At 37.6% G+C, this 14090-nt stretch overlaps 1 protein-coding gene across 2 annotated transcripts in view; it reads left to right on the forward strand.

Moving 5' to 3' along the window:
* The window catches only part of PLD5 (phospholipase D family member 5), a 406064-nt gene that overhangs the window by 373558 nt on the left and 18416 nt on the right, over positions 1–14090 (forward strand). For both annotated transcript variants that reach the window (XM_041726811.1, XM_041726818.1), the window contains one exon: positions 8792–8960. In XM_041726811.1, coding sequence (XP_041582745.1) covers positions 8792–8960 — 169 coding nt within the window. The remainder of the gene's footprint in view (positions 1–8791; positions 8961–14090) is intronic.

Consider the following 14090-nt stretch of genomic DNA (forward strand, 5'->3'; position numbering starts at 1 on the left):
ATCTACAATAAAAAAAATCAGAGGCCCTATTTCAATTCTTCCTGTTTCATCAATCAAGTGCTGTTTTTTTTTTCAGCAATTTACTTATTTATTTGGTTCTCAGTTTGAGGTTGTTCATTATTTATTTCCTCAGTCACATGAAATACATCTATCAGAAGGAAATCAGTAAAAATGTGAAGGAACAATAAAATGTAGGCTGGCAGCCAAGAATACTCTCAGGCAAAGTTATGTTTCAGATGCGAAGGAGAAATAAAGGCTTTCCCAGACAAACAAAAGCTAGGGAGTTCACCACCATTAGACCTGCCTTACAAGAAATATTGAAAGGAGTTCTTCAAGCTGAAACAAACAAACAAAAAATGGAAACACACAAAATTCTGATTAAGGTGATAAACAGGCAGTTGGAATTAGAATATCATAACTTGGGATGCCTGGGCGGCTCAGTGGTTGAGCATCTGCCTTCATCTCAGGACATGATCCCAGGACCTGGAATTGAGTCCCGCATTGGGCTCCCCTCAGGGAGTCTGCTTCTCCCTCTGCCTGTATCTCTGCCTCGCTCTCTCTCTGTCTCATGAATAAATAAATAGAATCTTTTAAAAAAATAGAATACCGTGACTCTTTTTTGGAATAGTATATTAAACTCTTAACTATATCCTAAATGTTAAAGGAAAAGAGCACTAAAATAACTATCACTACTATGACTTGGTAATGAAATCATAGCATACAAAGAGGTAATTTGTGACATCAAAAATATAAAAGGAGAGGAAGTAAATGAGTGACAGGTGAATAAAAGTAATGTGCTATGAGCAGAAAAAAAGACTGTTTTTTCGATTAGGTGTTTTATGTAAATCCCATGGTAACTACATGGTAAGAATCTAGAGCAGGAACATGAAACATAAAAAGGGGAAAGAATGAGCAAGTCATCCTAAAAAACCACCAATTGGCAAAAATAATGACAAACAGACAGAAAAAGAAACAATGGAAAGACAAAATAACCAGAAGCCAAAAGATAAAATAGCCAGTAGTAAATGCTTACATATTAGTAATTGCCCGCAGTGAAAATGGATTGAACTCACCAATCAAAAGGCACAGGATGGCTGGCTGGCTGGATAAAAAAGCAAATATGCTGCTTACAAGGGGACTCACTTTAGTTCTAGAGACACATGTAGGCTCCAAGTGAAGGAATGCAAGAGAATATCCCAAGCAAACAGAAATGAAAGGAAGGCAAAGGTAGACAGCCATATCAGACAAAATAGACTTTAAGCCAGGAGACAAAGAAGACACAAGAGACAAAGAAGGTCATTATATAATGACAAAAAGGCCAGTATACCAAGATAGAGCAATCATAAATATACATGCTTACTACCAACACTGAAACATCAAGACATATTAAGCAATTAATGAAGGATCATGCGGGAGAAATAGGCAATAATACAGTAATTGTAGGGGACTCTAGTACCTCACCATCAGTAATGGATAAATCGCACAGACAGAAAGTCAACAAGAAAATGTTGCAGTTGAACTCAGCTTTAGAACAAATGAGCTTAGCAAACATACACAGGACATACACCCAACAGCAGCATAATACACATTCTTCTCAAATACACATGGAACATTTTCCAGGATAAATCATACGTTAGGCCACAAAGCAAATCTTAGTGAATTTAAGAAAGTTGAAATCATACTAACTATCTTCTCTGACTACAATTGTATGAAACTAGAAATCAATGAGGAAAGTAAGAAGATCTACAAATATGCAGAAACTTAACACACTTCTATTGGGTCAAAAAAGAAATCAAAAGGGAAATAAAAAAATATCTTGAAAACACAATATATCAAATATTATGGGATGCAGCAAAAGCAAATCTATAAGCACATATACTGAGAAATGAGAAAGATTTTAAATAACCTAACTTTGCATCTCAAGGAACTAGAGGAAGAAAAGCAAAGTAAGCCCAAAGTTAGCAGAAGGAAGGAAATAACAAGTATCAGAGCAGAAATAAATGACATAAAAACCAAAAAAATACCATACAAAGGATCAATGAAACCAAGAGCTGTTTCTTCGAAAATATAAACAATATTGACACCTTTAGCTAGACTAAGGGGAAAAAAAAGAGAAGACTCAAAATAAATAAATTAGCCATGAAAGAGGAGACATTACAACGATACTACAGGAAAAACCTAGAATTATGAGACTACCATGAACAATTATATGCCAAGAAATTATTACATAAACTAAAAGAAATGTATACATTTCTAGAAACATACAAGACTGAGTTGGGAAATATTAGAAAATCGGAACAGACTAATTATGAGTAAAGAAATTGAATCAGTAATCAAAAAAACTCCCAACACAAAAAAATCTCAGGACCAGATGGCTTCACTAGAGAATGCTACCAAATGTTTATAGAAGAATTAACACCAATCCTCCTCCAAACTTGTTCAAAATATCAAGCAGAAGGAACACTTTCAAATTCATTCTGTGAGACCAGCATTACTTTGCTACCAAAACCAGATAAGACCACAAGAAAGAAAATTATAGACCAATATCCCTGATGAAGATAGATGCAAATATTAGCAGGGGGATCCCTGGGTGGCTCAATGGTTTAGTGCCTGCCTTCGGCCCAGGGTGTGATCCTGTAGTCCTGGGGTCAAATCCCACATCGGGGATCCAAGGATCCTTCCCCATGCTTCTCCCTCTGCCTATGTCTCTGCCTCTCTTTCTGTGTGTGTCTCCCATGAATAGATAAAATCTTTAAAAAAAAAGAAGAAGAAGAAGAAGATATTAGCAGGCCAAATTCAGGAACTCATTATACACGATGACCACGTGGGATTTATCCCTGGGATACAAGGATATTGCAATATATACAAGTCAATAAATGCAAATGCATTGCATCCATAAAATGATAGGTAAAAATCACATGATCATCTCAATAAGACACAGAAAAACTATTTGACAAACTACAACACTCTTTCATGATTAAAAAAAAAAAAGAAGAACCTTTAACATGGGTACAGAAGAAACAGAACTCAGCATGATAAATGACATATATGAAACCAAGAGCTAACATTATACTCACTGGAGAGAAATTGAAAGCATTTCCCCCAAGATCAGGAAAAAAGCAAGGATGCCTACTGTTAGCACTCTTATTCAATACAATCCTGGAAGCCAGAGCCAGAGCAATCAAGCAAGACAAAGAAATAAAAGGCATACACATCAGGAAGGAAGAAGTAAAGTTGTCATTATTTTCTCATGATATGATCTTATATATAAAAAATTCTAAAGAATCAGTCAAAAAACTGTTGGAATTAATCAATAATTTCACTAATGTGTCAAGATACAAAATTTGTTGCATTCCTTTGCATTAACGATGAAGCCTCTGAAAAAGAAAGAAAATCATCTCACTCACAATAGCATCAAACACAACAAATACTTGGAAATAAATTTAACCAAGGAAGTGAAAGATCTATACAGTGATAACTACAAAGTTTGCTGAAAGAAATTGAAAAAGACACAAACAAATAGAAAGGCTTTCTGTGTCATGGACTAGAAGAATTAATATTGTTAAAATGGAGGTCCTACTGAAAGTGATCTACAGAGTCAGTGCAATTCCCCTCAAAATACCAAAGACATTCTTCACAGAAATAAAAGAAACAATCCTAAAATTTATATGGAACCACAAAAGACTCCAACCAGCTAAAACAATCATGTGAAAAAGAATAAAGTTCAAAGCATCAGACTTCCTGATTTCAAACTATATGACAAAGCCATAGTAATAAAAACAGTACAAAAATAGAAACGTCAACCAATGGAACAAAACAGGAGGCCCAGAACTAAACCCTGGCCTATACAGACAACTAATATTCAACATGAGCACAGGAACACCCAATGGGGAAAAGACAGTCTCTTCAACAAATGATGCTGGAGAAACTGGAGACAAATATGCAGAAAAATAAAGCTGGGCCTATCACATAACTCACAAAATTTAACTCAAAATAGATTAAAGACTTAAAGATAAGACCTGATATCATAAAACTCCTAAAAGAAGAGGTAGGGAAGAAGCTCATCAATAATGGTCTTGGTAATAATTTTTTTGGCATAACACCAAAAGCACAAACAATAATAACAAAAAAATTAACAAACTGGGACTATATCAAATCCAAAAGGCTTTGCACAGCAAAAGAAACAATTAACAAAATAAAAAAATAGAATGGGAAAAAATTTTTTCACACCATATATTGGATAAAGGGTTAATATCCAAATATGTGAGGAATTCAATCAATTCAATAACAACAACAACAAAAAGTAAAGAGTGTGATTAAAACTGGAAAAAGAACTAAACATTTCTTCAAAGAGGACATCAAAATGGCCAGGAGACACATGAAAAGATGTTCAACATCACTAATCATCAGGGAAAGGCAAATCAAAACCATGATATCACCTCATACCTCTTAGAATGGCTATCATCAAGAAGCCAAGAGACAACAGGTGCTGATGAAGATGTAGTGAAAAGGGAACCCTTATATACAGTTGGTAGAAAGATAAACTGATCCAACCACTGTGGAAAAGTTGGAGGTTCCTCCCAAAAGTTTGTGGGAAGTTTCCCCCAAAATTAATATAAATCTACTATATGATCCAGCAATTCCACTTCTGGGTATTTAATCAAAGGAAACAAAAACAGATTTCTGACAAGATATATGTACTCCCATGTTTATTGCAGCACTATTCACAATAGCCAAGACATGGAAACAACATAAATGCCTATCAACAGAAGAATAAATGAAAAGATGTGGTACATATACACAATGGAATATCATTCAGCCATGAGAAAGGAGAATATCCTCCCATTTGCACCAACATGAATGGGTCTTGAGTATATTATGCTAAGTGAAATGAGTCAGACAGAAAAAGACAAATACTGTATAATATCACTTCTATATGAAACCTACTAAAGTTAAACCTGTAGAAAATAGGCAGTAAAATAGTGGTTACCAAGGGCTGGGGAGTGAGGGATCAGCATAATGGTATTTAAGACTACAAACTTGTAATGAGTAGTAAATAGGTCGAAAGAGCTAATGTACTATAAATATACTGTAATTATGTAATGTGATGAATATCAGTACATTGGCAATCATATTACAATATAAATATGTACCAAAGTCCCATGCTGCACAGCTTATTAAATTTATACAATTTTACACATCAAATTTATTCAATAAGAAAAAAGTAGGCTGATTAGTCAATGTCCTACTAATATTTTTCATTTATGTTTTCATTCAACAAATACTTATTGGCCATTGTGCAGGAGTGATTAAAGTATGAGCAGCATATGGTCCCAGAAATTCTATCCAGAAGGGCAAATGGACACAAAATAGATCATCATTACACAGTGTGGTGAATGGAAAATAGATATATGTGCAAAATATTACAGGTCCTCAGTGAAAGAGCATCTGTGGCAGTTTCAAGGTTAGAAGGGGCTTATTGGAGGAAATGCTACCTGAATAGCATTTCAGAAAAAGGATAAGAAAGGAAGTTTTCCAGGTAAAAGGGATAGTATGAACAAAGTTTCAGATGAAGAAAAATAGCATTACACATGCCAGGATCTGTAATGAGTTCAGTGTTGGAACAAAGCCCAAGATAAGGTGATGAGAGATCAGGTTGGAGGAGAGACAGGGACCAGGAACAGGAGGACTTGACTGCGAGGGAGCCTCCCCTATGTTTTAATCAAAGGAGATATGCTTTTAGACAGATCACTTTGGTGGTCATGGAAGATGTACTTGACAAGGACAAGACTAGAGGCCGGAAAACCAATTTGGAGCTGTTACAGTGGCCCAGGTCAGTGATAATGATGTATCATCAGAAGGATAGAAGAGGGACCCCTGGATGGCTCAGCAGCTAAGTGTCTGCCTTTGGCTCAAGGCATGATCCCAGCGTCCAGGATCGAGTCCCACATCAGGCTCCTTGCAGGGAGCCTGCTTCTCCCTCTGCCTATGTCTCTGCCTCCCTCTGTGTCTCTCAAATAAATAAAATCTTTAAAAAAAAGATAGAATAAAGCATGTACATTCCAATAATATTTTTCAAGTACATCATGAAAAGGAGAATGATCACCAGGTTTTTACTTTGGGTGATTAGATGATGAACGTTATACAAGGCAGAGGAGGCCATAAAAAGTATGAGGAAATAAGCATATTTGTGAATTTAGGGTTCTTGTAAAGGTCCAAATTGATAAAGATCTTACAAAGATATCCAGAATGAAGTCTGAAGAGGGTTAGCCTGGTAATGTGATTTTGGAGCTCTTCAGACTCCAGAGGACAGTTGAAATCAAATGTGTAGATGAAGCCACCAAGGAGATGGACTGTATAGTGAGGAGGACAGGGGATGGTGATGGAATCTTAAGGGAACATTGACTATTCAACAAATAAAGAAACACTTCGAGAGATAAGGGACAGACCATCAATAAATACACAGGGTCGTAGAAGCCAATGGAATCAGTTTTCAAGAGGAAAAGAACCATCAACAGAGCCAGTAAAATAAGAATTGAATGATGTCCATTAGATTTTGCAGTTGAGATATCACTGCTGATTTGGAGATTTACACAAGAACGGTGGGCTGAAGGCCGGGGGGCAGTAGGCTGAGGAGTGAGTGGGAGTGATGAAGTAAAGTCAGAGGTTCTAGATTACACTGTCAAGAAGTTATGTTAAAAAAAAAAAAGTAGAAACAGACCCATAAATACAGAGAGCAAACTGATGGTTGCCAGAAGAGAGGGACAGGAGGATGGGCAAAATCGGTAAAGGGGAGAGAGAGGTACAGGCTTCCCATTATGAAATGAGTAAATCATAAGGATGAATGGTGTGGCGCAGGGAATATACTTGGTGATCATATAATGGTGTTGTATGGTGACAGATGGCAGCTGCCTTTGTTCTGAGAACAGCATACCATATGCAAATGTTGAATCACTGTGTTGTACACCTGAAATTCACGTACATTGTGTGTCAACTATACTCAAAGATGATAGATGATAGATAGATAGATGATGATAGATAGATAGATAGATAGATAGATAGATAGATAGATGATAGATAGATAGATAGATGATAGATAGATAGATGATAGTTTAGTTCAAAAGAGAAAAGAGATTGTTCACTGGCCACAGAGTGATGCAGAGTCAGGGAGGATTCTCTTGAGTGAGTGAGATTTACATTTTGTCCTCAAAGTAAGAGGAAGAGAGAGAGGGGGGAGTTGAAACTCTCTTCAGGAATGAATGACCAGTGAGACACAGTTGCGGAGGGTCAGGGAAACAGCCTAGGGAGAAGGGTGGTCCAGGTCTAAACCTGAGCAGGTTGTCTTATTCTCTGAGCCAGAGGAAAGGGGAGAAGGATGCATGAGGTTCTCGGGGGTAGAAAGTTGAGGAAGACCATGACTGAGAAGCTCTATATTTTGGATAGAGGAAGAAACAAGTTTCTCTCAAGTGGGGTACAGCTTAGAGTAATTACAGAAAGGTCCAGGAGGTGAAACTGCCCAGGACAAGGACAAGGTTGGTGAATAGTGGTGAGGGCTCAGATGCATTTGTGTTGGCTCCAGCTTCACAGAGCTGAGCCTACTTTGTTCAGCCATCCTTGGCTTTGGTAGCCATAGACATAGACCAAGGGAGGTGTGGCTCTGACCCAAGAGCTAGAGAAAGGGGCAGAGCAGCTGTCCTTCAGGTGATCACTGAGGTTGGGCTGGACCAAAAAGGGGACCCAGAGCTGATGGAGCAGGAGAGTGAGACAGTCATGGGGCTGGGCCCATGCAGGGGAAGAGTGCACTCAGTAGAGATTACACAAAGTACAGGATGCTACAGGACCACAGGCCAGTCAATATAAAGAGGAGAACTTTGGAGGCGTTACTGATTATGAAACTGGCAAGCTAAGGTTTTGGATACTTTATTGGTCCAAACTGAGTTGGCTTGGAATTAGGGAAAGATTTGAACAAGTGAACAAACAGAAGGTTGGCACATGTCAGGGCTAAGGGGAGACAGAGAGACATGGGGCTTGTCTTTAAAATGGAAATGTTTATTGTTTTTTCTTTTTAAAAGAGAAATAAGTGGCAGTTCTGGAAGTGACATTGTGTATGTTGGGGGTGCTGACCCCACCTCCTAAACCGAATGGGCAAATTGCGGTAGAAAATACATGGTAGGACTTCTGGAGAAGCTGTGGCCTTAGGAAGAATTAAGGTTTAGTTAAGGCAAAAGGCTGGCTATGAATTTAAGGTAGAGGCTGAGCCTCTGGGAGAAACTGTTGGCCTGATGGAGGAGTCCAAGGGCCAGAGAAGCTGGGTGCTTGGTCAGAAAGAGTAGGGGGAGTTTGCATAACTAGAGCAGAAGCTCATTTAAGGGGCAGTTCCCAAAGAAGAGGGATTCTAGCAGCATTTGGGGACTGATGGGTTGCTCAAGCCTCTGAACTGGAATTTTGTTGGAAAGTTGACTCTCAGCGCCCATGTGAGCTGAGGCCCAGCTGGAGTGGTGCCGGTGTGGTGAGGATAGCCTGTGGTGGAGGTCAGTGTGTCCACATCTTCGGAGGCCCTGGTGGTGGGAGAACTCATTTTAGGCAGGGGCAGGACCCAGGAAAGCATCCTCTGTAGGTGCCCAACCCAGGAGAGCTGCATTTTTTTTCAAGTATCCTATCAGGTTCTGTCTGTATTACAGAACAAAGTAATGATCAGGTTAATATAAATGCTCTTTGTAGCCTAGTAAATCTCTTTCCCCGAACTAACTTATTTTCTTTCTTTTTATCCACACGACTATTATTTCTACAGGACTTACTGGCCAGACCTGGATGGGAAAATAAGAGAAGCATTAGTTTTGCGAAGTGTTAAAGTGCGACTCCTTATAAGCTTCTGGAAGGAAACTGACCCCCTTACATTTAACTTTATTTCATCTCTTAAAGCTATTTGCACTGAAATAGCCAACTGCAGTTTGAAAGTTGTAAGTATGATGTTGACTTAAGAATTATTAAATAAAAGGGGCTGATTTCCTCTGCTCATCTGTGAAAGCTATAAACCCATGCATTCAAGTAAACTGGCACTTAAGAACCAGGCTAACAATCTCTGATTGTGAGAAAATATTTCAAAAGTAAAATAAGTAATTTTTAAAGAGAAACACACAAGAAAAGGAGCCTGGAACCCACATTTCCTGGTGCCCTCCCAGCCATGCCCTGTTTTCACACACTGCCTGTTGGGTCCTCTCCACTTGAACTGCCTCATTCACCTGCCATTCCTATTTCTAAGCCTGTGACCAACAGAGCAGTGGCACCTGAACCTGCACAGAATCCCCCAGCCCCAAAGACACCCCAGCCTGGGCTACTGTACTTGCTTCAGGTCCCTTGGGCCACATGCTAATCCATATACTTTGAGGGAGGCAAGATTGGGACTGGGTATTAGTGTGGTAATTACTTAGCCAATCTTTGATTCTCCTCAGGTCCTCACATGTGATGCCCTCTTTGTCCTCTCTGGGCCTTTGTACATGCTGTTTCCTCTACCTACAACACTCTTCTCCTCCATGCCTTTTCTGACTAATGCCTACCAGTCCATTAGGTACCTTTTCCAACCTCCACAGCAATCGTTCAGGAAATGTACCCTGAGACCCTCCTGTATGCTAGGCACCCTTCTAAGTGATGGATCCGTACTTCATGCAGTATTTAAGTACCCAGAATGACAGCGGCACCACCATCAACCTGAGACATAGCTTCCGAGATAGTCCTAAGCCTCCGTTTCTCAAGGCCAATCAGGAGGAGAGAGAGACTGGAGGACTGCCCAGGAGGCATTTATGGGGTGGACCTGGAGTGAATATCTCTTTAGCCTTTATTATGCTGCTCAGATGTCACTCACCTGGCCACACCTAATGACAGGGGTGGCATTAGTGCAATCAGAAAGGCAGCTGTGCTCCCAAAAAGACAAAACAACAACTTTGTGGATCATCAGTCTGCAATTCTGGGCACCCACACAGAGAACCCTCATCCCCCCACAGGTACTGCACGATGCAAATTTCTGGACCTCTAAGTGTTATGCATTTCTGGACAGCAAATCTGGATGTGTCACCCCATAGTTAATAAACAGAAACTAAAAACAAAACAGCAATTTCCCATGAAATCCAAAGCCCAGATTGAAGTTATCTCCTCCCCATATAACAGGAACAGAAATACGGTATAAACTCCCATTCAGAAAAGGGAGATGGGGACAGTCACAGCAGTCACTGGTCCAGGCAATTGTAAAATCCTTCCAGGCAGGTATAGTGAAGTCCTCATACCCCGGATTCTAAGGTTGTTCTTAGTATGAAGTGTTAAGAGTTTTTGGTCCCAGCTCATGGTTCCTCTGGCAATGCAACTTTCTCAAAAACTTAGTAAGCTTCTGATTTATTTGCTTCTAGTCATTTCCATTTACCAGTAACCACAGCCAAAGATTTTGTTTTACATAATTCCCAAACTTGACTAATTATGCTTCCTTGCCCATATGCTTCTGCCTCTGCCTCCCTTTCCCTCCTTCCTCCTCCTTTCCCCCTTTGCACCTTCTGTCTCTCCCTTCCCTTTCCCTCTTTCTCTACCCTCTCTCCTCTCTCATATTAATGGTGGCTTCATTCAGGTCATCAGACTTGGGTGGAAAGATTACACCAATTATGATCACTCCAGTTATCTGATCTTTGCTGTAGGATTGAGTGTTAACTGACCTCAGTCATTTAAAGCATTTGTCAAACTAATTTTCTACTATTGGGCTCCTGGTACAATCAGTTTTTCTAGCTCTTTGAAATACCAAATTTCTAGTGTACCTGTTCTATTTCATATGTGCTTACAAGCCAGCAAATCCTTCTCTGGGTTTATCTCCTCTGACAACTTGCTAAAGGCACTAATAACAACCAACATAAGTTACTAACAATTTGTTTTCCCATCCCTTGCCCTGTAGCCAAAGTTTTAGGGGGTGCTTGGTCTTCCTTCCAAATTAATGCAGGCTATGGTTTTACCAAATATTTTGCTACTGCATGAGTCTCCGTTCGTTCCATCCTTTAATACCAATTTTCTTGCTGCCTGCTGCCCATTGGGTAAACAATTGCTACATCTTTTATTAAGTTTTTATTGTTGCTATTATGGCAGCATCTCACTTCATATTGCCTAAATGTAGTAAGTGCTTAAAACTTTTTTTTAATGGAAGAATTTCTTATATTCATGAATATAGACAAACAGGCGCTTTGTATATACTACTTAATATTCACAACTACACTATGAAGCTGGAACTTTTAATATTTTACAAACATAGAAAATGAAGCCTAAAGAGATTAAATAATTTCTCTCTAGGACACTAGTTAATAGAAGAGAAAGATTCAAATAAGTCTTTCTAACTCCTAAGTCTAAGCTCTTAAACATCATACAGTATGGTCTCTGCATGCAGAACCTATAATTGAAGTTACAAAGGCTTTTTTTTTGTCTTTCCTATCTATATTAAAAAACATCATATATTACATCTGCTCAAAAATTTGAGAAGCTACACATCTGACTTGTATATCTCTGAGGATCAACAAAAACATAAAACATCAGATAAAATGTTTTTTAACTCATTCGTAACATTAAATATTTTTAAAAGTTGAAATTATCAACAATTAAAATACATAAAAGTCTAGAATTTACTATAGATTTCAAGAAATTATGCTTCTCATATAGATTTCATTTTAATCTCCCTAGCATTTGGATAATATTGACAGAAAAAAGAAATTTTTATCTCCATTAAACTGATTTTTATAAACTGAGGTAGCCATGCACATAGTGAAAGGGAATATAAAGGAAGGGAAAAGAAATGTTGGGAAATATCAGGAAGGGAGACAGAACATAAAGACTCCTAACTCGGGGAAACAAACTAGGGGTGGTGGAAGGGGAGGAGGGCGGGTGTTGGACGGGAATGGGTGACGGGTACTGAGGTGGACACTTGACGGGATGAGCACTGGGTGTTTTTCTGTATGTTGGTAAATTGAACACCAATAAAAATTAATTAAAAAAAATAAAAATAAAAAAGCCAAACTCACAGGAGAAAAAAAAAAAAAAGAAAGAAATAGAAACAGGTCTGTGAAACCTATGGCTAACATTTTACTCAATGATGAAAAGTTGAAAGCTTTTCCTTTAAGATCAGAAACAAGACAAGAGTTCTAACTCTTATCATCCTATCTGACATAGTACTGGAAGTCCTAGCCAGAGCAATAAGGCAAAAAAAAAAAAAAAAAAAAAAGAATTAAAAGTATCAGAATTGAAAAGGGAGAAGCAAAATTGTCTCTATTTTCAGATAACATGATTATATATATAGAAAATCCTAAATGCTCAACCAAAAAAGTTACATTTAATCAAAGAATTCAGTAAAGTTGCTGAGACAAAATTAAAGTACAAAAATCAATAGTGTTTCTACACACTAACAATGCAATTTCTGAAAAAGAAATAAAGAAATAGATCCCATTTATACTAGCATGAAAACAATAAAGTGCTTAGGAATATATTTAACTAAGGAGATAAACAATGCCAAAAACCATAAGACATTGATGAAAGAAATCAAACACAATGCAAAAAAAAAAAAAAAAAAAAAAAAAAGGAAAGGTATCCCATGTTCATGGATTAGAAAAATTAATATTGTTAAAATGTCAACCAAAGCCATCTATAGATTCAGTGCAGTGCTATCAAGATTCCGATGGCATTTTTACAGAAGTAGAAAAAACACTCATAAATTCATGTGGAATTGCAAAAAACCCTAAATAGCCAAAGACATCTTGAGAAAGAAGAACAAAGAAGGAAGTATCACACTTCCTGGTTTCAAGCTATACTATAAAGCTATGGTCATCAAATGTACTGGCATAAAAATGGACAAATAGACCAATGAAATAAACACAAGCAGATACAGCCAACTAATATTTAACAAGGGAGCCAAGAATACTCAATAGAAAAAAGATAATCTTGTCCATAAATGGCACTGGGATAACTGGATATTCACACGTAAAAGGATGAAATGGGATCCGTATCATACACCACTCACAAAAAATAACATAAAATGGATTAAAGACTTAAATGTAAGACCCAAAACCATGAAATTCCTAGAAGAAAACATAAGAGCAAAGTTTCTTGACATAGATTGGGGTAATAACTCTTTGGATATGACACCTAAAATACAAGCAACAAAATCAAAAAGAAAGTGAAAAGACAACCTATAGAAGGGGAAAAAATATTTGCAAACCATATATCGGGTAAGAGGTTAATATCCAAAATACATCAAGAATTCATACAACCAAGTAGAAAATAACCTAATTTTAAAAATGGGTAAAGGATCTGAATAGACATTTCTCCAAAGAAGATATACAAAAGGCGAATAGGTACATGAAAAGATGCTCAACATTGCTAGTCTTTAGGGAAATATAAATCAAAACCACTATGAGTTACCACAGCATACTTGTTAGGAACAGACATCATCAAAATAGATGAGAGATAATAAATGCTGGTGAGGATGTGGAGAAAAGGGAGCCCATGTGCACCATTGGTGGGAATGTAGATTGGTGAAGCCACTATGGAAAATCATATGGATAATCCTCAAAAAATTAAAAATAGAACTACCATATGATTCAATAATTCTATTTATGGGAATATATCCAAAGGAAACTAAAACACTAACTCAAAAAAGTATCTGCGCTTTCATGTTCATAGCAGCAATATTCACAGTAGCCAAGACATAGAAACAACCTAAGTGCCTATTAATGCATGAATGTATAAAGAAATTGTGGTGTATCTATACAATGTAATATTATTCAACCATAAAAATGAAGAAATACCATTTTTTTACAATGTGTATGTACCTAGAAATCATTATTCTAAGTGAAATAAGAAAGAGAAAGAAAGACAAATACTATATGATATCAATTATATGTGGAATCTAAAATTAAAAAAAAAAAAACTCACAAAGAGAAAAAGAGATTAGGCTGGTGGTTACCAGAGGTGGAGAGTCAAGGTAGAGAGGACAGGGAATTGGAGGAAGGTGGTCAAAGAGTACAAACTTCCAGTTACAAGATAAGTACTAGGGATTTAACATACAACGTGATGAC

The sequence above is a fragment of the Vulpes lagopus genome, chromosome 1, assembly GCF_018345385.1.
Source record: "Vulpes lagopus strain Blue_001 chromosome 1, ASM1834538v1, whole genome shotgun sequence".
NCBI lineage: Eukaryota > Metazoa > Chordata > Mammalia > Carnivora > Canidae > Vulpes > Vulpes lagopus.